At 27.4% G+C, this 27,299-nt stretch overlaps 1 protein-coding gene across 6 annotated transcripts in view; it reads right to left on the reverse strand.

The window, feature by feature from the left end:
* Window positions 1-1,301: 1,301 nt before the first annotated feature.
* LOC129963493 (protein phosphatase 1 regulatory subunit 16A-like) overlaps window positions 1,302-27,299 on the reverse strand; it is a 263,335-nt gene continuing 237,337 nt past the window's right edge. For all 6 annotated transcript variants that reach the window (XM_056077907.1, XM_056077906.1, XM_056077908.1 and 3 more), the window contains 9 exons: window positions 14,825-14,895; window positions 13,859-14,004; window positions 12,350-12,453; window positions 11,380-11,504; window positions 8,150-8,275; window positions 7,400-7,475; window positions 7,194-7,311; window positions 4,928-5,036; window positions 1,302-3,899 (listed from right to left, as the gene is read on the reverse strand). In XM_056077907.1, coding sequence (XP_055933882.1) covers window positions 3,246-3,899; window positions 4,928-5,036; window positions 7,194-7,311; window positions 7,400-7,475; window positions 8,150-8,275; window positions 11,380-11,504; window positions 12,350-12,453; window positions 13,859-14,004; window positions 14,825-14,895 — 1,529 coding nt within the window. In that variant the 3' untranslated portion in view covers window positions 1,302-3,245. The remainder of the gene's footprint in view (window positions 3,900-4,927; window positions 5,037-7,193; window positions 7,312-7,399; window positions 7,476-8,149; window positions 8,276-11,379; window positions 11,505-12,349; window positions 12,454-13,858; window positions 14,005-14,824; window positions 14,896-27,299) is intronic.

A 27,299-nucleotide genomic window follows, 5' to 3' on the forward strand; every position in this document is an offset into this window, starting at 1 on the left:
ACGTCTTTAAGGATAATCAGACTTTTAGCAAAGAAAAAATGGATCTTATGAACAGATTCACATAGCTCAAATGAAGCAATTTTAAATTCATCCAGATAAAGTCACATAAAATTGTTGTGAAATATATAAAATAAAACTTTATTTGAAATAACATGCAACAGAATAAAATGTTTGTAATTTTAATATTTTATTCTGCTGGATTCCTGGACATCTTAGTATCTCTGGAAACAATCAAGCTGATGCTATTGATAAAACAACTAACTCAAATGAAGAAATGTTTGCCCTGTTTCAGGTGTTAAATTGAATTCTAATGAAATATTCGCTCTTTGTATGGCAATGTACCTGGCTGTCACAACGCCATTGCAAATAGCATTCCACCAATCATTTATTTTTAGTTTGAAAACAGATGATCTAAACTGTAGACCGAATATCAAATTGACAAGATTTCTTTAAGGCCATACTTATTTTACTCAGAAACATCTACTTCATTCAGATCCCACACCCAACTTGCTCAAGAAGTGGAACTATTCTTATTCAGACATATTGTATGTGAATACCCTAAATACAACTTTCTTAGAATATTGTCAGATTTTAAAACCGTGTTATTTTCATTACTTTATTTAGGTTCTATGTATTGTATACACGGACCTTTCTAATCCCATTACATTATTAAAGCTATAGGTATCTGGTTAATCTATCTTCTAAATTTTATGACATAGTAATTTTATTTTTATACAAAACATACATTAAACAGAATCCTTTATCGTTAACTTTCAATAATGAATTTCAATATTTGATTAATCTATGAAATCAATTTAAATTTCAGAGCAACAATGAAATCTATTGTTGGAAATTAGACAATATATATATATATTTAAAATATAATTAAAATTCTGAAAACATTTGCACTATTGAATTACTATAATTAAAAGGACAATTTTTTTTTATTTTTGAAATAATATTATCGGATGTTATCGAATAAAAACACCAAAAAGCAGTTTAATTTTCAATTAATTAAAATTCTAGTTAAATCTAAAAAAATTGCTCCAAATTACACATTTAAACAATCCAGATATGTGCAAAATGTGATGGAAGTTGTAAGCCAAGAGCTCTGGGCCTGTAGAGTGCCAACACCACAACACACTGAATGTTTTTTAAGCTTTTCATTTCTCTACTGTTTTTAATGGATTAATTTTTGCATTTTAAATTAGCACGATTTTGGTGCAGTGTGGCGTATACTGATCCTTGTGCAAGAAAAAAAGTATTAATCAATCAACAAAAGTTAATGGAAAACACAAAACTCTTGTTTAAAAGGGTAACATTTATTAGCAGAAAAATATCTTGCTCACAGGCAGTTACGTTTACAACAAGCTTCATGACCAGAGTTATCTCAACAAACATAAACATATATTTCTCAGAGCATCTCAGCCCTTTTTATATAAAATTTACATTAGATACATCTTTAACATTTGAAAAGCATTTAATAGAAATTTAGATACAAATGTTTTTGTATTTAAATATTGATTTATAAGAACTTCTAAATGATAAAAGACAAGGAAAAACTATCAATAATACTTAACAACATGCAAGTATAAGTATAGTTAGAAACAATATATGATGAAGAACTTTCATGCAAATAGTCATTGCACAAAATTTAATTAATACATGAATGCTTTATAAATATGAGGATACTTTAACAGTAGGTAGAACAAGATTCCATGAACTATTTAAAATGCAGTTTTCATTTCATAAATTTCTAAAAATTTTGGTAGTAATAATATATTATAGGCATATATGATATATTTTAATGAATAACAACACTGTTTAAAGTTATATTCTCCAAATACATATACATTTATGAAACTATACAAAATCTATGATTTAAAAGTTCTAAAAATGTTTTCAATTATTTATCCTTCTATATTAATATTAATGATTTAAAAATATATTTTATAACACAAAATATTAACAAAAGTGATATAAGCAGAATGAGTTTATTTAAATTCAAGACACACCACTTAATTACAGATGGAATCAACATTTTTTTTAAAAAATTTGGAAACAATAATAAAATTCAAGGGAAAAATTTATTCATTAGAAACCAAATTTTACCTTCCTAAATTTCAGAAAATTATATTTAATTTGATCTTGTTTATAGTTGTAAAAAATCCTATATTAAATGTGGTTAAGAATCTTGGCTTATACAATTCCATGACATTTTTCTTATTTTCTTATAAATATTTTTAATTATACGAAATATTAAAAGAATTTTAGATACACACATTATGATTTTACAATTCAATAATATTTTTATTTTCTTATAAATATTTTTAATTACATAAAATGTTAAAAGTACTTCAGATACACAAACTATGATTAATTCCTAACAATACCACAAAAATTCTAACAATGTATTTTAGTTTCTATACATAAGTATATGATGCAATATCCAAAAGAGAAACCTTTTAAAACTACAAATATGTTTTTATTCCAATCTTTATAAAGTTTATAATTCATTGCAAATAACAAACACCAGCAATTACATGCCATATCATAAAAGCATTTCATGTATTTAAATTCATGTTCTCTTGCTTACATATTTCAAAAATATTTCTATTTAATATATTCTAACAAGTTATAAATGCGTTTGATGTGCTAAAATTGTTTATAATTCATGTTTTTAAATCAGTAAATTGTATGGACCACAAATACATAAACCCTTCTTATCTAATATTCTATTACACATTTTGATCATAAAATATCCACTCTTGAAAAAAGCGCAGTGAAAATCTCTATTAAATATAATAAAAAAATTAATTTCAAATAAACAAAAGTGTATACTATACACTTAAAAATAATATATCAAAAATTATTTACATTTAATGAATCAAGCGAATAAACTAAAAAAAAAAAAAAATCTGATTTAACGTCTCAATATTTTTTTTGTTTATGGGTAAACAATAACAATTAATTTAAAAAAGAAAGTACATTGAAAAAAAGAAAGAAAGACATTTTAAATTTATTTTCGGAATAGAAAAATATCACTTTGTAGTCAAAAACATGAAAGCAGTTAATGAATCAAAAGCAAAAAAATGCATTCACCTTTTTTATGACAAAATCCTCAAATCTTAATTCATCAACATCACATAATTAATATAAAGTCTATATATATATATATATATTTATTTATATATATAAAAATGGAATGCATTTCAAGGAAAGAAACATCAATGTGTCTTTAATGTTCACATTAAGTTGCAACAGCCTTTCTTCTTTTTTGGTTCTCCAACAACTTCCAATGGATCTCCAGCAAATTTTCTGGGTAACACACTTGGTGAAGGAGGAATATTATTATCATAAGCATTCCCCTCAAGAAACCCATTTTGCAGCAAAGATTTACCATTGGTATCTTGAACAGAACTGTTCGAAGTAATACTGCTACGTTGATCGCATCTCTGCTTCTTCAAATCTGCCAGGCTAGACCCATACGTGGGACTAGTGTTGACAGTTACATGTATCTCCACATTAACTGACTGCCCAGGTTTCTGCTGTATGATGGAAGTAGTCTCTGTCACTTTGGTTTGAGGTGACTTCTCAGTGGAATTAACATTATTTCCATTTGGAAGAATCTCGGGTGGGGTCTCCCCAGCAGTGTCCTTTTCTGGATTCTCATTTGGCACACTTTCTTTATTATCACACATGCTGTTGAATATGGATGTGGATCTCTTGGTAGAATCTCCCATCTCCAGAGCTTCGCTAGCAGTCTTGCCTCGGAATCTCTGGAGAGTGTCTTTACCCCCAAGGGGAAGAAATGTGAGATCAACATCTTTCAGATCCACGTCGGAGTCTATATTGGTTTCCTTTTCTTGGGAATCCAAGGAACTTTTTAATTCTTCATCCTGAAATAAAATAAAATAAATAAATAAATAATATAAACACAAAGAAAAGAAATAAATGCAGTAGGAATATCATGCCAAAATTATGGCATGTTATACAGACTTTAATTCATTTAAAATAAATATTTATTTACTGAAACTCTCTTTGGTTATATGCAACTCAATGCTTGAAATTTCTATTATGCAAGATAAAAATGCAACGATTTTAAATAAATTAATAAAAAAAAAACATCCCCATATGAATAACATTACAACTAACCAGAAAATTTGGCATGTACACTTTATATGTGTAATGTATCAGTGGGAATTACGTGAATATCCATAAATATCAATTCTTTGTTAACATAATCAACATAACTCATAATTACAAGCATAATTCTTTTTCATTCAATTTCAGTTTTTATTTTTAATAAATGTTAAGTAATTATTTAATAGTGTTTATAAAAGATTAATAAACAGAGTGTCTTGTGTATTCTCACTGATGTCTTTTTTTCAAATTTGTCTGTTCAAATACACAAAACTAGTTGTATAAATAAATCAATAAAGAGTGAAGTAAAAAGGAACCACATTAACTAACACAGGGATACAACCAAACCTTAATAATAATTGTAACTAGTATGTTAGTGATGTCATTACAAATTATGCATTTACAAAAGCTGATACTTTTTTGATACATCTAAATATTTGGATCTGAATAGGTACATAATTCTATGCCGAAACCAATAAAATGTTTAATTGCAGATAAAAACCTGAGTTTGCTTAAAAAGTAAGAGTCGATTACAATGAATACTTAAATTATCTTATCTAATTAGACCAAATAAATTTTTCTGTAAAAAAAAGTAGAAGAAAAAAGCAGCATTTTGATATAAGCCTAGATATCATAACTTCTGGTTTGAAATCAAAAAACTTCTTCAAAGAATACATTTTAAGCACAAAGAAAAGTTAGACAACTGCTTTTTCTAGATATAATCCAACTTCCAATTCCACAGCTTGATATCTTAGCTATTAGGAATAAAATTAGATATACATACATCTAACAAATTGGTACCATCCTTTTCTTGCCTCAGACGAGCCTCTTCTCTAGCTTCTCTGCGTGAGATTTGAACTTTTTCTCTAATACTCGTTCTTCGAATGGATTGGCTAAAAAAAAAAGAAAATAATAATGAATAAATTATAAGAAGATTTAAATGGTAAAAGGGAAATATAAAGCAGAAGAATGAAATAACTTTGCGCATTTTAATTTCAGGCCTGATAAGTTTATAAAAAGTATCATTCTATAGTTATGATTTATATATCTTTAACAATCAGAAACTCACCTATAGTATACATCACATGATTACAACAATATAAAGAATAATGATCATTAAAATTTTGATATATTAATATCATAACATTTTGCTTAAATAAGATATTTATGCGAGTGTAAGTGCCTATGTATTTTTCTTAACTGAATGTAATAAAAGATCTTGTGAAAATCTCAGAAATTAACTACAGACTATTTCAACATCCGGCTCAAAAAATTTAGCACAAAGCTTCAGCTGAAGATGGTTCAGATACAAGAGTCGAGCTTTACAAGTGCTATTTAGAGAAATGCAAAGTTTGATGAAATGTTTCAAAGATGATTAATTTGGTATGATGAGACTCGCACTATTAGAGTTTTCATTTGAAGATTTGTTAAGAATAAAGTTTACGGTACAAAAGCTATAATTGCTGGTGAATTGAAGGTGATTATCGAAAGAGAAATTGCTGAAATTCCAAATTTTTTTATATGTGCACAACTCCATAATTTCACTGTCATCAATTCAAAAATATGAAAGAAGAATAATAAATTTATGTTAATGTTATTTACCATAAACAATAAAAGAAATTGCAGGTTATTTAGCAAACACTTTATAAGCCATCAAAATGGGTTAAGATTTTTTTGTTCTTTTTGACATCCTATAGTACAAAAAAATCAGCAAATTTAAGAATTCATTTTAGTTTGGTTCTTTTCACACATTGTTATTTTATATATTTTATCAGTAATTATTTTTTATACACTTCCATTCCTACTTTAAAAAAAAATGTTAAATTGATTAAAGCATTGTATCATAATATAGAATACATTATTACATTACAAGATAAATAGTATATATTGCTTTATATTTGCATATATAACATATAGTTAAAAACGACATTAGAAAAATTTAAGGAAAAAAATCTAGCAAAAATTAAAAAATAAAAAAGTTTTATACATATTTTAATATCAAAACTATATTTATTGATTCTTCAATTCTCTAATGAATACAGTTTTGCATATCACGCTAACAAGACAAGAGAAAAATTTTCGAATTCTGAATATTAAGAAATATTGAGTACAAAAACCAAAGAGTTTCTAAAAGAAGCGATACTCAATTTTTTGATCTACCACAGTAGATCCTGGACATATTATAAACGATTATTATTATTATTATTTTGCAATATGCCAGTTAGTATGCAAAATGAATATAAAAAATTTATTCAGATTAGAATATCACAACCAAAAGATGTTGAGAACAGCAAAATAGTAATAACTGAAAAATGTTTGCTGGCCATTTATTTCCATTTTAATAAAAAAAAGTAGAAAGACATATTCATTAAATAATGCATAATTTTATCTTTTATTTTCTATAAGAAGAAAATAAAGAGTTATTAATCGAAAAAAAAAATGATTAAAATATGAAAAAAGTGTTTTTTTCTTTAAATAAAAAACATTAAATTTCTCATCATATAAGTGAGAGCGGGGGGAGAAAGAAACATTTGATAAGTATTTGTACATATAAATAAAAAACAGCATATAAAATAAAAAAAAAATGCAAAGGGAGTTCGACAAATCAAAATGAATGAATTTCCAAACTTATTCAAAATGCAATAGAAACAATATAAATTATTCAAATAAACTCGAGTTTAAGATGTGTTCCAACAAAATGATGTATAATATTTAATTCTTTTTACATAATAAAGTTAAACCAAAAAATCAAAGTAAAAGATCTTTGAATTAGCTTCTCCTGTACTTGTAATTTTATAGGAATTTCTAAGAAATTTATAAAGGTAAATACATAAAACTGTATCGTTGAACTAAAAACAGAGAAAATGCAGCACATTTAAAAGTTTGTCATTTGATTAAATGACATTCGACTCATTTGATTTGACAGAAAATAATATATATTCTAGAATAAAATGTTATATAATACACATAAACTAATGAATACAAAATATTTTCAGTAAAGTGAAAGTTTCGATTGCTTTGAACAAAAATAAGTTATATTTTGTACTTACCTTCGAGTATTCTGACTATGTGATCGCCGTAATCGGTTGCTTTGTGAACCTTTTCTAGTTTCCATTTCAAATTTTAACTGCATTATTCGTTCCCTAACTTCAATATCTTCAGAAATTTCTGTACAAACATAAGAAAACAATGAATAAATGTTTGAAAGAAAAAAATGCAATTATTTTAAAATTATAAATAAAAAACAACAATTTACCATATGGAGTTTCTCCATTTTTTGTTTTTGCATTAATATCGGCACCAGCTTGAACCAGCATTTCAATGGCATCAGGCTGAAAATGAGTTGTATAATATTAATCCATTAAACTATTATTTATGAGCATTTTGTTGAAACAGTGCTTTATTTATAAAATTATTTGAAGGAAACAGTTGTTAGTGATCATAACCCTATTAGTACAAAATGCCCAACAACATCGTTACAATGCTTGTACGATTTTGACCAACTTTCAGAATGTCGAGCAAGATTGCTGAAATATCGTACAATATCTTGTATTAATAGTGAATGCAGTTACTATAACAACGATCATCAATTATCATATTAATAATAAAATATTAAAAATCTTCATGAAAGAATATTTTTATAGTAAAAGGGTAATATAAATTTTTATTAGCACTTCAAGCAAATAATTACGATTATACTTATAATAAACACAGGAAAATTGAAATGAAAATTAATGATTTCTGAATTATTACAATATATAAGAAGCCCTCTTCTCATAATAATTAAATTTAAGTTAGAACACTAGATTTCATCACTTAAAAAAGGAGAAATTGCATCTCAGATAAATAAATAAAAAAAAAAAAAAATGAAGATGTGTAACACAAGAAGATGCATGCTTCAAATTGAAAAGTAAAATGTTTTACGTATTAATGTAAAACATAACATATAATACAAAAAAAAAAAAAAAGAAGATATTTTAAGGAGAAGAAATTAAACTTTACTCACATGGCCCCAACAAGCAGCTGCATGTATGGGCTGCCACTGATCATCATCGTGTACATCTACAGTAACATGGTGGCTCAGAAGAAATTCTAACACAGATAAATAGCCATTTGCTGCAGCTATATGTAGCTAGATACAGAAATAATAATAAAAAAAAACATCACATTACAGAAAAATTTATTATGCTCCAATAAATATTTCTGCTTTAAATAAATATAATTTTATACTTTACTGGATTTGTAAAAAATGAAAACATGCACATGAAATTCAAATTATTTAGCAGTTTTGAAGAACATTACTGAGTGAATAAGAAATGAAAGGAAGACTAATATGATATAGTTAATTAACAACAATACAAAGTATAAATGCTTATAATGTAACAAATAAAATATTAAATTCGTTACTTAAATTACCAATAAGTATGAAAGTTTGATAAATATATTATTTATAGAAACATTTATTAGAATATGTATGCACAATGTAGCAAAAGTAGGGAGATTAGAATTCTAACAGACAATGGAAAAAAAAAGCAAGTGTAAAAATTATGCAAGCAAGTCCAATTCTTTATTTTTAACAACTAAATTTCTTTATAAATCAATAAACATTAAAAAAAAGCGGGTAAAATATTTGAATGATAGAGGTTTATAACTGCTGTTTAGTGGTGCGCAAGATTTCTCAGACCTTTAAAATATAAAGCAAGAATGTGATAATTGCATATATGATTAAAAATAAATTGCATAATTTAAAGCTTATTTGCTCATTAATTAGTATTAGATTATTAAATAAAACAGCAGCTTTATATTTTTTTTAAAAAAGAGGTCCGTCGCCAAATGTATATATTTATTTATCCATTCCTTGCCTAAAATGGCAAATCTTACAATCATGCAACCAGCCATGTTAGCAGACTTTTGGCAAATTTTTAGACAATTGGTACGGTTTTAGCATTGTTGATAATAAAGCTGATCTTGTTTGTAAATTTTATCAAAGCATTATGGATGAAATCTTTTGTACATAAATACATGCAATATTAGACTAATGACAATTATATATTAGAAAATATTAGACATTGAGCATAAAAATGTAACAGTAAAATAGTTTCCAATATGAATACTGAGCCATATAGTCACCTTCGAAAATATTACAAGTTGAGAAAATAGATGTTCGAAAATTAATTACTGTAATATAAAATAGCTGCTTTAAAACTTAGTTAACTTCATTTCTGGAACATACACTTGAGATATAATCAGAGTTGGCCCCAAGAAGTTTTCAAATGATGCGAGAGCTCAAGGACGCGCGTTTCTGAAAACCCTGCAACGACGACTAATTTTGAAAACCTGTCGCCATTAAAAAAATTTTTTTTTTTTTTTGAAATTTCGAATATAAATACATTTGAATAATATGATGCGACTTGTAACAAGTGGCCACTTCCAGCTTGGGTTCGAGTCTCATCACGGTGCCAATATCAAGTGCCGACTGCATAATTTGAAAAGCGCCGTTATCTTAATATTAATAAAAATAATTGTTGCTATATATGTATGTTCGACATCTTTACCCAAACAGCTGCATTGATTTCAACCAAATTTTGAACACTTACTGTTTAAGAAAGAGAAAGAAAACTGTTAACTTTCCAAAGCGCAAAAGTTAACAATTACACATTCAACTAATTAGAAAATATAACAAAAATGCTTCAACTTTTAGCACTTATATGCTATGAATTACTCTGCCAGTATTTTTTTTTAAAAAAAATTCCCTATTTTTAATGCTTTTATTGATCTTAACCAATTTAAAATTAGTTTTAAAAAATGCTAAAAATTAAGTCTTAATCAATTACTCCAATAAGACTACTTTTCTTATATTTCAGCGCTTGTGAAAAAAATAAATAAAAATGTAATATTAATGAAGCAAACAATAATTTTTGAGAAAATTAGCTATTGATGTCTTTTGAAAATCGTCTGGTTCAACTGATATCCTAATTTATATTAAAAACAGACAATAAAGATTTCAGACGTTAAAAGGTTTTTTATAACATTTTATACAAAAGTATTTTTTACATAAAAAATACTATAAATATATTATAAATAATAAAAAGAGGATGTTTATCCAGAGCTACGCCAGTATATCAACAAGTTTCTTTCAAACATAATAAGACATCAGATGTTTCCACCCTCCCCCTTTAAATATAATTCATTTATTTCATTTAATAAAATAAAAGTATGTTGCCGAGTCCTGCTTTTCAAAATTTCAATATTACTTTTTATTTATTAAAAATTAATCTATTTGAGTTATACCAAATATTTTAAAAATTATATTGGCTTTATCAATTATTAGTCGCGCCGGTCGAAACTTTTTTTTCCAGCCTGAAAATAATATTAATAAAAACTACTTGGGATCTAATATTAATTAAGAATAATGTATCACTACATATTTTAACTTACGAATTCGAATTTCTTACAAAAATGTAAGAAGGAAAAAGAATATCTGATTCTAAAAATTCGCATACATACTTTATAAATTTGTGAAGTGATTTTTCAGCTGTTTGATTTATTAAAAATTTATTTTTGTAGTTAAAATATCAATTCCACAAAAAAATTAATAATTTATTACTTTTGTGTATTTTTTTTAGTTATTTTGTTATATCAATTTGTGTAATGTAATAAATGAAAAATGTAATAATATTTTGAGTACAAAATTTGTTTTAAGCCCCCGAAAATCAGTTTTGCCCCAAGCTCTATTTTTATTCCGACTCACCCTAAATACAGATTTAAAAAATGAACCTGAAATTCCAGAAACTGTGATTTGTTCCAAAATGAAATGCGTCCACTTTCTAATTTTCTTTTATAACAGAACAACTCTGATTAACAAAAAATGTTGATCGGCATACTTTTCCAAAGGTTTCGAAAACTGACATGATTCTTTTAAAATCAACACATTATTTTCTCTCTTCCTATATGACTCACTTTATAAATAATGACAGTAAAAATTTTTGTATTTTAACACATGATAGTATATGTCAAATATTAATTCTTTCCTGCAGTCAATTTGGAACAGAAACTGCATACAGAGATTATATTCAATAAATCAAAAACTTAGTCACATATTTTTAAGTAGAAAAAAAAGCAACCTTTATTTTAGAGTTTTCAGAAACTATGTATACATATTATTGATCCGCTGTATATAACCAAGAAAAGAAATGTGACGAGGTATATATACCATCACTAAAAAAAGAAACTTACAGGACTAGCACCATTCTCATCAACAAAATCTAAGCTTCCGCCTTGTTCTACTAATTTTTTCAAATCATTCAACATCCGGATTTCCGTTGCAGCTCGAGTTTGATCGATCATTTCTTGAGTGATACCTAACAAAAAAGGGGAAAAAGTTAATATAAGGAGAGTAATAACTGAAAAAAAATTATAAATTATTTTACAACACACTCTAATGTGTTGTATGAAAATGACGAAATTGTTTAATTTTAAGAACTTAAAGAAGGAAAACAAGAAAAGTGAATAGTCATGCCTCTAATGACCTAAATTACTGTTATAATTATTATTTCATACTTCTAAAAATTTAAGTAATTATTATTTCATACTTTTAAAAATGTAAGTAATTTTTGTTAAACTTCTAGCAAATATCTTAAATTAAACAACAGGAACTGTACAGATTAAATACTTGTCTAAATAAAAACTCAAATGTTTCATTTTGTTTGTCTTTCTTTAACATCAAGAACTTCTTAAAATTTAAATTGTAGCAAAAGGTAGAAGTTATTTTCAATATCTGACAAAGACAGATTATCAATTTTTATATATATTTTCAAAATGATCCGCAAATATTTTAGAAAAACAAAGATCCATCAGAATGTTGCAATTAAAGTAGTTAATATATTTTTATGTCAGATTTTGCATAAAGATATAATTCAGTCGATTCTTTCTTTGTAATGTCATTCATTACAGGTGATTGTAAGTATATACTGTTTGACCTTTTCCTTTTCTTTTTTCCCCAAAAATATTTCCTCTAAAGAATAATATTATTACTTTCTGAAAAAGTTGTGGAATGCAACACATTTCAAAATGCAAACTACAGTATAATAGATATTCTTAAGTCAGAGCAAATATTTATTCTCAACCAAATGAGAAAAATAATGTAGTGGTTTATCGAATTTCAAGGAATGAAGTAAAATTGTAATAAAGTATTTAGAACAAAAACCTCTTTTGGCCATTTCATTTTCTATATAATCTAAAGTGGCATCATCATCACAAATATCATATGGCATGTTTCCATCGGCATTGACTGCTAACAAATCTGCTCCTCTGTGAAAGAAGAAAAATTCGCCATCAGAAACTGTTAGGCAGTTAAGACACAATAAAAAATATAGTAAATTATGTTTAATGAAAACAGAAAGAATCTCTTTCTGTTTATTTATAATTAATTTCACTCATTTCTATCATAATATCAAAAAAGGAACACAAATGTTATTTTCAACACAAAAGTGATTTCGCAAGATATTTTTTTCAACTCTAAATGCACATAAGAAACATAATGTAAACAGTGTTGCATTTTATTTTCAAAATAAAGTAAAATGAAACTAAGAAAAGTGTGGCTTTTTTTTAATCGCCATTATCATATTATTATTTTTTTAATTTATCAGTTGTAGGGATTCAGATAATCTATAATAAATAATGCATCAGGATAATATGAATATAAAGAGAAACAATTAATTAATGGAAATTCACCGAAGTTGCTTAAAAGAATTTTGTTAAATATATCAAATGATATTACTTTACAAATATGTTGTTCACACAAATATAGTTAAAGTTTCATTTTAAGCTCATTACATTGATTACAAAATGTACACATTTTTTATATTACAATAAATATTCGTTATTTTTTTTTCTTACAATCAGTTTGCCTTCATCGAAGTGCAAAATAATCATCAAATTTTCGTACAGTTAAAAATAAAACATTCGAAATCTGAATTCCGCAAACATATTTATAATTGGACGATTACAGGTTACAAATTAATAAAATATTTTTTATCAAGAAGACTTCTTACTTTTTTTTTTTTGGATTATAAGAAATAAGAATCTAAAAAACGCACATTATCTATGTCTTCATAAATCATGGTTAAAAAAAACTTTTTAATTAAATCAAAACAACCTACAGAATAAAAGTACAATGAAAATATACAGGATGGCAAGGTCATTTAAATCATCGTAAAATAACTAATTCCAAAACTTCTAAGAGATAATCAAGCACTTTTTACTAGAAAAATGGTTAAATGACATTAAGAAATATTTAATATTACTATGATAAACGAATTCCGATCTTCTCGAGGAAGATTCCTTCATCAAAGGACGGTGCTTGCTGGAGGAGGTCGCATAAATTGGTTTAAGATAATGAAATCTGAAACTTCATAACGTGAATTGTAGAAGAGCGGAGTTGATTTTTTTTCGTTTAAAATATTTGCGTTTTAAAAAGACCGAAAGGGTCAGGAATCAATATAAAAATTTAAACCTCGCAGTCTTTTTTTTTTTTTTTTTTTTTTTTTTACGAAATTTATTTATTGATACATACATTTCTTTCTTCATTTAAACCTTTTTCTCAGTTAAATGTATTTATCAATTTCTAAAAATGTAGAAAATCTTTATTGGGTAACAATTAACTTAAAAATGCAAAAAGCATTCGTACAATGTTCATACTATTGCCAAAACTTACTTCGAAATTAGGTATTTAACGATATGTAAGTGCCCACAAGTAGCAGCAGCGTGGAAGGGTGTCCACTGTTCACTATCTTTGGCATTAACATTTGCTCCGAATTCGATAAGTAATTTCATCATTTCTTCACTATCATCAATACAGCACTAAAAATGTAGAAAATTAGTAAAACTAAAACTTTTGCCTGCAACAAACATTATCAACATTATTTCAGACATTTTTATCGAAACAAAAATGATTACAAACTAACTTATAATGCTTTTAGCAACAAGGGATTATAGATGCCCAGGTACTAGTGTTAAGATGTCACGAAAATCAAAGAAATGACATATTTAATTTTTTATTGCACTATACATGATAAAATAAAGAAAAACAATACTTCTTCACAGGCACTGTTACCCTTACTAAGACAATAAATAAATAAATAAATAACACATAACATAAAGCACAAAAATTAAATAATTTATCATAGTACAGACTAAAAAAAATATTCACTCGGTTATTTAGTGCTGGTTAATATCAAGGCACAAAACAAATTTATATTACAACTTTTAGTAGAAAATAAAACATATTAGTTTTAAATCAGTATTGCAATAAATAAATAAATAATACCGAGTGCAATTTCAATGAAAAATAAACTCAGAAATGGAGCTTAATTTCATGGAAAATAATACAAAACAATGAAACGTGAAATTTTTTTTTATACAACAGTTCCTTAAATGAGATTGACGTCACTATTATTATAATCAAATGAGAATACTAATAAAAAAATATAAAAAGATAGAAATACAGTCATTCAAAAAGTACGCTTCCGAAATTTTAAGAAACATGCAACTAAATAAAATAATTGATCTACCTAATAATATAATCACTGAATATAATTCTTGAGTCATTCTGAGTTTTAAAAAATAATATCAAAAATAACTGATAATTCAATGATTAATATTTCAATAAACCGCATAATACCTGATGCAGAGCTGTTAAACCATCTTCATTTGTAGAATCAGGAGAAACCTGGAGCATTAAAAGTCTCCTCACTGAAACAAAAAATATTCGAGATTGTAAAAAGAATTTCCTACCTAATTTTTAATATCAAAATGCATTACACTATAATTTCATATTCGAATCTCATGAATTTGAATTTTTTTTAAATATAAGACTATTATATTTGATTGATTTAAGTAGCAGTTACATAAAAAGAAATCCTTTTGATGCCATTATATTTTTTGCACTTTTTTAATCACAAAAATTAAAAGGTCTAATTAATTTCAAAAAATTAAAATATTTCTTATCAAACTGAATCAATAAGACAAAGCATAAATGATTAACTCATAGGGGATGATGATTTTATTAGAATAGTTTATATAGATGACGTAATAATATTGTATAAGTAAACATGACATTATAAAAATTTATATGGAGATCCAAAACAATTATTAAAAAAATTGACCCACAGATAAGTGCACATGTCATTCAACATTTAAATGTTTTCAAGCTTCCTTTCTCCAAGGCGTTCAAGCGATCGCAAATCAAACTGGTGTGGCGTATTTGACATGTGTCATGTAAATATGAAGTGGTTAAATTTATATTAAAAAAATTGGCCCTTGTCTAAATGGTTCTTTGGGTTTCCCAATTAGTCTAAATACTGATCAAACATTGATCCGATTTCAAAAATTCTTATTTGGAAGCTCATTATTAAACGATATGCCACTAATGATCGTTCTGCTCGTCATTTTCAAGAAAAATATCAAAAGTATCACTTTACTTGACATTTCCTGTGTGCCTTGACAAAATCCCGCTGCCACAACCACGGCATAGATTTCGTCATTTTTTTTTTTATTTGACGTAAAAATAAGTATACGAGCTTCAGACACGTCACCGATGGTCGACTATTTCTTCAATCTAGTCCATTTTTGGGCGATATCTCAAAATAGGTCTCAAGAACTGGGAAAGATTTTGCTCAATTTTTTTTCCACCAATTTATTTTGACATTTTGCAAATTCAAATCAATCTAAACATAATAATCTATATTTGCTATTACTTCTATTTATTATGATAGGATGTAATTATTCAAAATTATTTTTGTGAAGACAAAATTGCAATTATTTATTTAGTGGGCGAAACGACTGTAACCAATGCCAGTTTATACTTACTGTTACCATCTTTCACTTTTTTATATCTAAAAAAGAAATCAATAGATACTCGAACTTTTACAGAAAAGATTAATTATTTTGTTTTACAGTACGCAGTTTCCCATTTTTTCAACTCACAGTACCATTTATTATCACATTTCGTAGGTGTAAAATGAAATTTTAAAATCTTAATTTGTGGGAAAGTACTGCATATTCGCGTTTTTTATAAACCTCAGAGATAAAGAAGAAAAAAAATTCAATGACAATTATTGATTTTAATACCCTCTTAATGCATTAAAGAATCTATATTCCTCTTTTTTTGTTTTGTTTCGGTGAAAGTACTTTAACACTCTTTCTCTTTTATCCGGACATGAAAAATGAGCACTCCTTAAGACAAAAAAAGACGAGTGTGGGGGATGCTTAATGTGCTATCTAAGAGATAATCCAACCTTTTTTTGGATGCTACAGAGATGAAAGGCATATTCCGATTTCTATAGCATCTCAGATTTTCGAATATGTATAAGATTAAAACTTTTATATGTAGAAGAAATTTTTGATTGTTAAATATATGCAAGACAGGTGCCAGAACCACTTCAAAAAGTTATCAAACGACCAACAACATTATATTTACTTCTTTAAAAAACAAATAGTAAAATCAACAGATTAGCTAACAATGCTGTAATCGAAATATATATTAGAAAGGAAAATAAAATTTAATATTGGCTGCAATTTTACCAGTAATAGCAAATTAATTGGAAGTAGGTCATATCGTTTTGAATAAAGTTTAATAAGAAGATAGTGATAAACAAAAGATACTGGAAAGGGATTAAAAACAATGTTACAAACAATTAAAATTATTTTATGTTTGATAAGGAAAACTCATGATTTTCAGTATCATACATGATTTATAATATTTTTCTATGGGATTTACCTATGGCATAGTTTTGCGTTGAAATTATTTAAATTTTAACATAACTTGATCTTAACATAAATTAAAAAAAATATATACTTTAACATTCTCGATATATTCATGTCTTGAATTAAACTATGCATTGTGTTGATGTTTGATCAAAAACAAAATATAAAATAATAAATACAAAATATACATTTTTTCACTTTTGACATTTTTATTATTTTGAGATTTTATCAGCTAGATAAAATAATTATAAATTTTAAATGCAAAAATAAATTTTATGCTGAGGTGACTCCTTTCTTCCCCTACTATCACTGACTTCTTCCTATTTCTTATGCCCTACCCTTCCATCAATACCACTCAGGCCAAAATGTCCCGCCACTACTTAATAATTCAACGTACCACGGGTATGGTAAGTGTAATATTGACTCAAGTGCCATTTTGATATTAGACCACTAATGAGAGGACTATAACCGATAATTCCTCTGTGCATCTTCGAAATAGGTTGATAATCTAACAACATAAAGCCATAGTAAGTATCAAATTATTTTATGAATATTTTAAAAGGCCTTTGTGGGAGTTTACATAAATAAACGGACGTAAAATCTTTAAGAAATTTTGAAAGCCTAATGTATTCAGAAACTCATTATTTTTTTGATGCGTAGTCATCATGTCTGCGAGATTTAACACTTAGAATATTAATTTTAAATGCATTACTATAAGCTTGTCTGCTAAACCTCATTCAAGTTAGGTACCAAAGTAGGTGCATGTTAAATTTTAGCCAAAAACATCTATTCGATTTATATCGTTTATAGAAGGAAGAATGCATTCGTATTCCTAATTAACTAGGAATCCTTTAGCGTCCTAGGAATCCTTTAAAAGTTATAATTTAAAAAAAAATTAAAGTACATATATATCAGTATACATACTATCTAACTTACATTTTAACCAGAGCGTTGTGGTTTCCACGAAACTTTCTAGCACATTCTCAAATAAAATAAAGCGCATCCCTCTTTAAACATAAAATTACGAATCTCGGATAAGACCAGAAATGTCCTGCTTCGCATAGCGAACAATTCGATTTACAAAGATATTTGACGTGTCGATATTTCGATTACAAAGATATTTGACGTGAATCTAGTATTTTGAGTGAATCTACCGGGTGATGTTTGGCAACTTTTTTGGGCGATTAATCCTTGATATGTGCTTGGCGACTTTTTTGGGCGATTACTACTTGATATGTGCTTGGCGACTTTTTTGGGCGATTACTACTTGATATGTGCTTGGCGACTTTTTTGGGCGATTAATCCTTTATATGTGTTTGGCGACTTTTTTGGGCGATTAATCCTTTATATGTGTTTGGCGACTTTTTTGGGAGATTAATCCTTGATATGTGTTATAGTATCCAAAAACCGTAATTGTGCTTTAAGTACGTTTTTTTTCCAACGGACTGCAACTAGAAATCCGGATTGAACTACATTAGTAGTTATAAAATCACAAACCAAATTTCATACATTTGTCATTGCATTCCAGAGTTATCGCGTTTACATGTTCGTAAAAGTACAGACCAATAGACGTCAATTCTTGGACGGATTTGGTCCCAAGTTTGATAGATATTTATACATTAGATGCTACATCAGTGCATTAAGTTTCAACCTTCTAAGTTTCTCGTTTTGTAGTAATTAAAAGTTAACTTGTAGTCGGACAGTGGACATACAGATTAACTCTGAATAAATTTCATTTAAAATTTGTGTGAAATCTACAAATTTATTGTTAAGTCCTTATACCAAATTTTATCCACGGGTTTTTGTGTGTGTGTTCACAGATAAAAAGAGAGACAGACACAATGCGCTTTTGGACTCGGATAGGTCTGAAAAATTCATCAAAATCGTGAGTTCGAACTTGCTGACAATTACAAAACATACTCTTTATATACTTCGTATACCAGAAAATAGAAAAGATAAGAAAAGTAAAAATTTAGGTAAAATCATCAAATATGCAATTATACGGCAGTTATTTTAAATATATATGGTGAGAAGTAATCATTAACAGATACTACAATGCACTTGAAAGTAACCTCAAAGGAAAAAGTTCTTGAAAGAAAAGAATTCTGATACATATTACATTCATGGGACTTTTTAATATATGTAATTCGAAACAGAAATGACAATAAAAGTAATTTATACAAATTTAAAAAATAATTGAGGTTTAAATTTTTAAGCTCTCCTTTTAAAAATTACAACATTATTTCACATGATATTTTTTGAACATAAAAAAAGTTGTATAAGCTATGTTTCTTATCCATTTATTTGAAATTTATATTAAGCTTAAAGAAACAGCAAAAAGTTTTTAGAAAGTTTTTAGCCAATAAAGGGAGGGCTATACTTGAAACCAAGAAATCCACCTGGGAATGCAGCGTGTAAGAGGTAAAGGAAAACCTATCAGGATACAAAATTGATTGCCAGAGACGAAGCAGTGAAAATAGAGTGGAGAGAGGATTCCCAAAAATGATTTTCAGAAAAAATTCAATTCAAAATTTTAGATAAAAAAGCCTATAGATACCGCATGAAATACTTTAAGAATTTGCAGAAAAACTATAAAGGCAAGCACTGCAAAGAATTCTAACAAAACTAATGTAATAAAACAGTTCTTAAAAAGCACATTTTTATTAGTATACTAAAAAGCTGATTTTATAATTTTAATTATTTCCATTTTTAATTCTTTCTTTATTTCCTATGTTTACATATTTTATATATCTTCTCTGAATTTATTCTTTAATTCCTAATTCATTCTCTTAAAATCAATTATTTCTCAAATTCGCTGCCAAATGTAACCGCTCGTATGGATCCAAAATTTAACTAAATCAACCGATTAAATAATAATTAAGTTCTGTGAATATTAAAAAAAAGTATATCAATCAAATAAGTATAGTAAATCATAATAGAAGTGTATTCATACATGTTTCATACGTTGACAACGTTTCATACATATGTTTATAGTCAAGCTCAATAAATGTGTAATAATGTTTTTCAAATTAAAGCACAATTTGATTTTTATGTATCATATTCGCATTAATAATTACGAGAAACATTAATGCTTGTTTGAATACTACCAATATTTTCAAATTGCCCTTTAAAAAAGTTATTTAAATTTCTGAAAATACATGTATGTATAATCATTTAAAATAATAAAATCAAACAAAAAATTCCATATACCTCCTTTTTTTAAAGTTTTTTTCTTATTCTTTTTTGTAACAGTTAAAATAAATAAAAATCACAAAACTTTTTTAACAAAGAAAACAAAATATGACAAATATCTGCATCTTAAATTGAAAGTTTGGACTCAAAGATGCACTCAAATCTAATCTGATTTATATTAAATGGCCTGGTTAGTAGTATATATCCGATTAGACTTGAGTTTTTTTATGCCTTTTTATTATATGGTAGCATTAAAATCTACGAGTTTCAAATATTCACTGAATTAACTAAAGAGTTGTTATAAAGTTTCTAAATGTTTTGGGTAGAATGTTAACTATAAAATATTAGTTTTCAGGAAATGTTCTAAAAAAATGATGGCACGTGGCCTAAATTTTATTACAAGAACCGTCAAACAAATATTTGATTCACTTTTGGTTCGTCGCGAGGTATCAAATCCCTAACGACTTAAACCAAAATGAAATTTATTTATAAGATGCCATTTGACGGATTCCTGTAGTGTCATTCATCTTTAAAGATAAAATTATGCGCATAAAAATCCTCAGGGGCATTTCTCTAGAATTAATTTTAACTTAAAGGCACAGGTTCTATGATCGATAGATAAATAATCAATAGATCATAGATCATCGATCATAATCAAATTAGTCTTTCATCCTATTTTAAAATTGTAATAAGAAAAATAAAATAAAAAAGCTAATTTTTTAAAATTTGTAGAAGATTTTTTACTATAGTAGGATTAATAAGAGAATACGTGAATTTAAACGGAAAGCTTAAAGCGTTTTACTGCTCTTTAAGTAAAAAAAAAAAAAAAAAAAGCTAATGATTAGAATACCAGATGCAATAATTTAACAGAAAAAAACTATATGCTATTAAAGTTTTTAGTTTTTTGAATTGTGTCAAAGCAGGAAAATTAAAGTGAAAATATCGAATAAAATATCTAACTGAAATAAGACGAAGTTTTTGCATCGATAAAAAGATAAAAGAAAATGAAATTAGATATTGTCTAATTGGATTAATCAATTACTAAAGAGAATCATGACTTTCTTAGAATTTTGGGAAACGTATTAATCTTTTCAGAAACCATTTTTTTTAAATGGTGAGCTATTTGTAAGCCATTTATATATATATATAAAAAATGATACAAACACCGATACTCTTTTTAAAAAGGGAAAAAAAACCCCATCTTTCTCTTATTTGATCTGATTTCCATTTATTTTCTCAATAATTAGCTTTCAGAGGCAATATTTTAGAATATTTTTTTTAAATTTTAATTAGAAACAATGATTTTTTACAGATATTTCTACGGAACAATAAGACAAAAAGGGAAAAAGAAGGCGAAGTATTAATAATTAAATTTAGATAATTCAGTAGCTTTCTATTTCGTTATTTTTCAGCTTTTTCAGTCATCTTTTGTTAAAAAAATATTTAAATCACACTCATTCGATATGACATTCTAAATAGAAAATTAAAGTATTGCAACAGAAACAAATTCTGCAAAGAAATAGTTTTAAAACAGTTCCCGTTTTTCTATGTATAAGTATAAAAAATAAAGGTAACATTAATAAATAAAAATCATACATTAATGATTATTTGAGAATCATTAGAACAGCTTTTGTGTCTTACATTATATTTTTCATAGTATATATCACATTCAAAATCAAAATGGGACAACTCAGCAAGGCTGGCCTATATTTATATGAATTAAGTGGATTTCATAGGAAAGTATAATATAGAAAAGGAATAAACATTCTGATTTTGTAGCTTGGCATCTTTCTCGAATTTTATTTTTTAATTCGAAGGAAAACTTATTTGCAGTGATTACTTTTAAAACTAAATATTTTGAATTTCACTGGATGATGATATCTAATTATGAGTGTAAACAAATGTTCCCAAATTTTTATTTAAATATCTGTTGAATACTTTTTACTCCTTGGCAAACAAAAATACTCATCAGCTGCGAATTTTAAGTTGGCTTTACGTTTGTTTGTTTTTTATTTATTTTATACTCGCTTTTGTATATTAATTATTATTGATATTCATTCTCATTTTCACTAGCATTTTTTCTTATTTGGCTTTGAAAATAGTATTTTCCCCGCTTTACTTACTGTTACTTATTGACATCGTAACAGAATGACGAGAGATGAGATGGCGCTGAATACATAGTTCTGAATAACAGTATCATAGTCGACTGATCTTTGGGTCTTGATACTTTAAGAATTAACAGAACTGATATTGTAACAGAAAAACGCCACTTTTCCTTTCTTTATGCGGTCTGCTATGATTTCATCCTCTGAAGACGTAGTTAAAGCGTTTTGCTACCTTTTGTGCCCCTATTCGTTACTGATTTAAGATTTCTTATTCATTAATTTCTATCTCAAAGTAAATTATGCTCGTGGTACTGAAAAATTTGAAAAATTCCGAGTGGCAACTAGCAATTCAATTTTTAATCGTGTTTTGGTTGCTGAGTACACGGATCGAATTGAATGTAGCCATAGATATTCTACGACTTTGTTCATTTCATTCAAAGACTGAAAATCGTAAATATTTCTCCTCTATTCAGTTCTGTACTTTTAGGGACGATACAAAAAGCCGAGCAGTAAAGAAACGGGAGGGGGTAGGGGAACATCCACCCACCAGCATTTGACGCTATGTACATCATATATATTGCTTGTCTATATGCTGTAAAAAAAGTAAGAAAGAAAAAAAAAAGAAAAGAAAAGGAGTACTACAGGCGCAGATGAAAAGATGCTAGCTGCTATAAGAATTAAATAAGGGAAAAGAAATAAACGTGTAGTTCTGAATTCTAGAGGACATGTCTACCGAAACAAACGGTAAAAAGAAAAACTTCTTATTCTAACGTTTCCATTGATATTTGGAAAATAGGTATGGGACTGGAATCCATAATTGGTCTCTGAAGTTTTAGAATGCGTTTCTCATGTGGAATAAAGAAAAAGTGTACCGGAGACATACGTTGGGATGAAGGGGGTAGGCTATGCTCTCGTCGAATATGTAGCACGGCGAAGTCTAATATATATATATATATATATATATATATAAAACGCAGAAAAAGTGTCGAACCTTGGGGATAAACTGCAAAAAATGAGATTTTTTTTTCTTTTTCTTTTTAGTTTGGAAAACGTGGAAACTGAGAGCGACACGAACTTCAAATATCAGCAAATTTCTAATTGACAGAAAATGTAGCGTTTCAAAAAGGGACAAATGATGTTTAAAGACAGCCTTTTGTATACTTCACTCTTCAAATACAAGGGAGGAGGGGGAGGGTATAACCAAAGTGAACAAAGTCAGAGCTATGGAAAGACCCCTTTGGTTAAGGCATTTCATTGATATTTATTTAATAAGCTAACCATTATACATAACCACGCATCACGTAGTATTTATTTAAATTGCATCAATCACATGTCCTACATTACATTCATACGCTGGTAGCGCGATAGTAGTTTTATGGAATTGCTACAACATGGCGTGTTGCACTGGTTTTCGATTTAAGGCAGAGTCCATATTCCTCCTTTATGGATTCAATAAGAAGTGGCAACGATTTAAGATGGGATAACAAGAAACTAAGTCTTCAGAAAACTTCTCAAAATTACCTAAATGTCTCTGAAGTGAATAACTGCCACCATGCAGTTTTTCACTTCATATCAATAAGCAATTTTGTGAAGCACAAAAACGATTTAAGATGGGAGAACAAGAAACTAATTCTTCGTAAAACTTCTCAGAATTACCTAAACACCTGCAAAATGTGTATGATGCAGTTTTCCACTTCATATCAATATGCTATTTTCTGAAGCATAATTCCTAAAACATCGCATAAAACATTTTATAAATAATTCATGAGGCAATGAATCGATGGATCATTGGTTTCACTGGCACGCGATGTTCAGAATATCGATCAATTTGAGAAAATTATCATCGCAACTAGCTTACTTAAGATTAAGACTTTTAATGACTTCATGTCTTTGTAATTAAATTTTATATATTATGCATGATAAAAGTTTTGATGACAGAAGTCATATATATAAATAATATTTGCACTTAAACGATTCACGCTTTTTTTGTATGACATAGATTGGAGAAATTCACTCAAAATCATATAAAGAAATCAACAAAAATCAGAAATCTTAATCATTACAAAGATTGCAGAAGTTCACTCAAAATCCTTGCATATACATCGCAATGTATGTGTTCCACTCAAAAGTGTAATAAAAATGTTTCACTCTATTGTTCTGAATTACGTAATAAAGAAAATCGCAACTCTAACAATAAGGCATAAACTTAGATATAATCTCAGTTCTTGCCAGTACGGAGTTAAACTCATCAATTGGCAATAAATTTGTGACTGCTTTTAAAATCGGATGATGTAAGTAAAGACGGAAAAAAAACCCATTGAAAGCGTATATAATAATACATAAAATATAATTCCTTTAAAACCAATTTTTTTTTTAGAAATCGGAACATGTCTTACAAGTACTCGACGTAGAAAAATTTTTTATTTACAAAATAGTCACATGGTCTTAGGTAGAAGGGGGAAAAAAAAAAAAAAAAAAAAAAAAAATTCATTTATGATATGATACATTCAACGGATTAAACTGAAACTCCAATCTTGCAACAATAACTTTTTACAACTGAAATTCCAATTTCATTAACCTATATTCACTTAGTGATACATTTTAGATAAACCCAAATTCCGACATCCGCAACAAATCTATACCGATGTTCACCATTTGTTACGAAAGTCGCTCAGAAAATAACTGAGCAGGCTATTTAATAGAACAAGGCAATGAATCAACCATCCAACCAAATCCGGTAGCATCTGGCAGGACTGGTAAAACGCCTCTATTTTCGTCTATAAAAGATGACCATCAGTAGTGGGTCAAGATCGGCGAAAATGAAGGCCACGCTTAGGCTTACTAGGTTACTTAGACTATCAGGTGGTTTACCGAGTCATTGAGAAAGGTTGTTTGCTGGAAGATTTGATAATCGAAACAGGAAGCCGGATTTAAAGGTGCAAAACTAACTAATTTTTCGGTCTAATTTAAGATGTCGAATTAAATTCCAGAATAAATAAAATAAACAAAGAGTTTTAATAAATTTAAATTCATATCCGTGTTTAGATTGGTCCTCTGATTAATATATAAGATGATGATTATTAAAAAGATAAATGATATATTTCGTTACAGTTCATTATTAAAAAAATAGATGTTTAATTTAAACTTTTCTTTGCCCAATGAAATCGATATGAACAATATATTGGAAACATGAAGTTCAAAGTAAATGTTTTATAAGTGAAAAAAGAAAATTTTACACACAACCTTAATAATACAAAATGATAATAATATGAAAGTGTTTTAAGGATTTAAATAAAAAAGGGAGTTTAAAAATTACCTTTTATGCTTAAAGTAAAAATTTGTCTGACAAAAATATAATATCAATAGTTAGGAAAATATTTAATATTAATTTTATTGAATAGAGCATACAGTTTGCATTTTACACATATGGAATACCATATTGACAATCATAAATGATTTTAAAAGTATATTCCATAGCAATTAAAATACAATAGTAAACGTATGATAATATTTAGTTTTCTTATAAGACAAGAATATACCATTCTTTATTTTAACTTTATTTGTCTCTTGCTTAAATTAAAATGAAGTATTCTGCCAAAATAAATGATGAATGTTTGCACATGGTTTGGTTGCCCAATAAATACGCGAACTAATATCTTATAATTTAAGGCACAGAAATCTTTTCACCTTCAAATTATTCAAGATTAGATTCCATTTCTGTTTCCGATATTCAGAACAATTTTGAAAATTCTAAGAAGCCAGGCTCTTCAGCTGCCCCATCTTTTCACATTTCCACAATGTCAAAGACTGCGACCATTTTATATTTTCGGTACAGAAACAGAAAGATTTTTTGAAGGTGTAAGCAAGATAAGTACGAAGGCCAGTGCTTACATATGGCAAAAAAAGAAAAAAAAGAGACAATTATTGCTAATTATGCAGAGTTTAAAGACGATTTTCGCACCCAATTTTTTTCGATATCTCGATGACTTTAACTACAGATGTTTAGTCAGAATCATGTGCTCAAATATACTTCTCAATTCAGTTCATTAACATTTATTCACACAGCAAAACGATGATCGGAAAGCCTTAAGGTTGGTTATGTTCGATATTTTAAATATACATGTTGATAGTTGTCCACTTCTTACAATCTTCAGAGGCACTGCTTATCACGCTGACTGCCATGTGATTCACCAGTGAGTCACACCTATCTAATTGTACCGAACCATCTATCTAATTAGATAGTAGCTATTTACTGTTTCTTAACTGTAGTAGACCTTTCTACTATAATTAAAGATAGCAAAGAAGGGGGTCATCTAATTAGATAGATGGTTTGAATATTAGATGTGAATAATGGCCAGTAAACGCGTTAAAGTGTTTGATCACACAAGAAAAGTGCTGTTTTCTTCAATTTAATATTTTTATAAACAGCTTGAAATATTTTATAAATTTCCTCAATTAATACTGATAGTTTTTCTGAAGTTCAATCAAAAATTATTGTAGAGTCGGTGTTTATTATTCTCCAATATAGACAACAATAAAAAACAAACAATATGATGTCATACATCTGGTTTTAGCTGTATAATACATAAATGGGAAATCCATCTAGGATAAGCAAATGGAATAACTGATGGCAACATATAATAATATAAATTCATATAAAAATCAATCATGATATAATGGACATATTAAATATAACAATAAATAATACTAAGAATATATATATATATATATATATATATATATATATATATATAAGTAAAATAACAATAATAAAATATCTTAAATTGAGTACTGGCATTGATGGCTTATCAGTACTGATGCTCCAGGTACAACTTCTAAGCAAACAGTACAAGTGCATGAGAAACAGCATCTCAATGCCATCCAGTGGATTAGAAATTTGCTTGTTTATTGGAAAGTCTACGGATACAACTCAATAGATTACTTAATAAATTTAGTTAAGTTATGTTTAAAAATAACTTGTTTTGGACGGAAAAATAAATTTTAAATTCTGCATCACACCTCTGATTTTTTTTTTTTTTTTTTTTGCGAATGTAGCATGTATTCAAACTCTTATTTTACAATATATATCCCTTA

The sequence above is a fragment of the Argiope bruennichi genome, chromosome 3 (assembly GCF_947563725.1).
Source record: "Argiope bruennichi chromosome 3, qqArgBrue1.1, whole genome shotgun sequence".
NCBI lineage: Eukaryota > Metazoa > Arthropoda > Arachnida > Araneae > Araneidae > Argiope > Argiope bruennichi.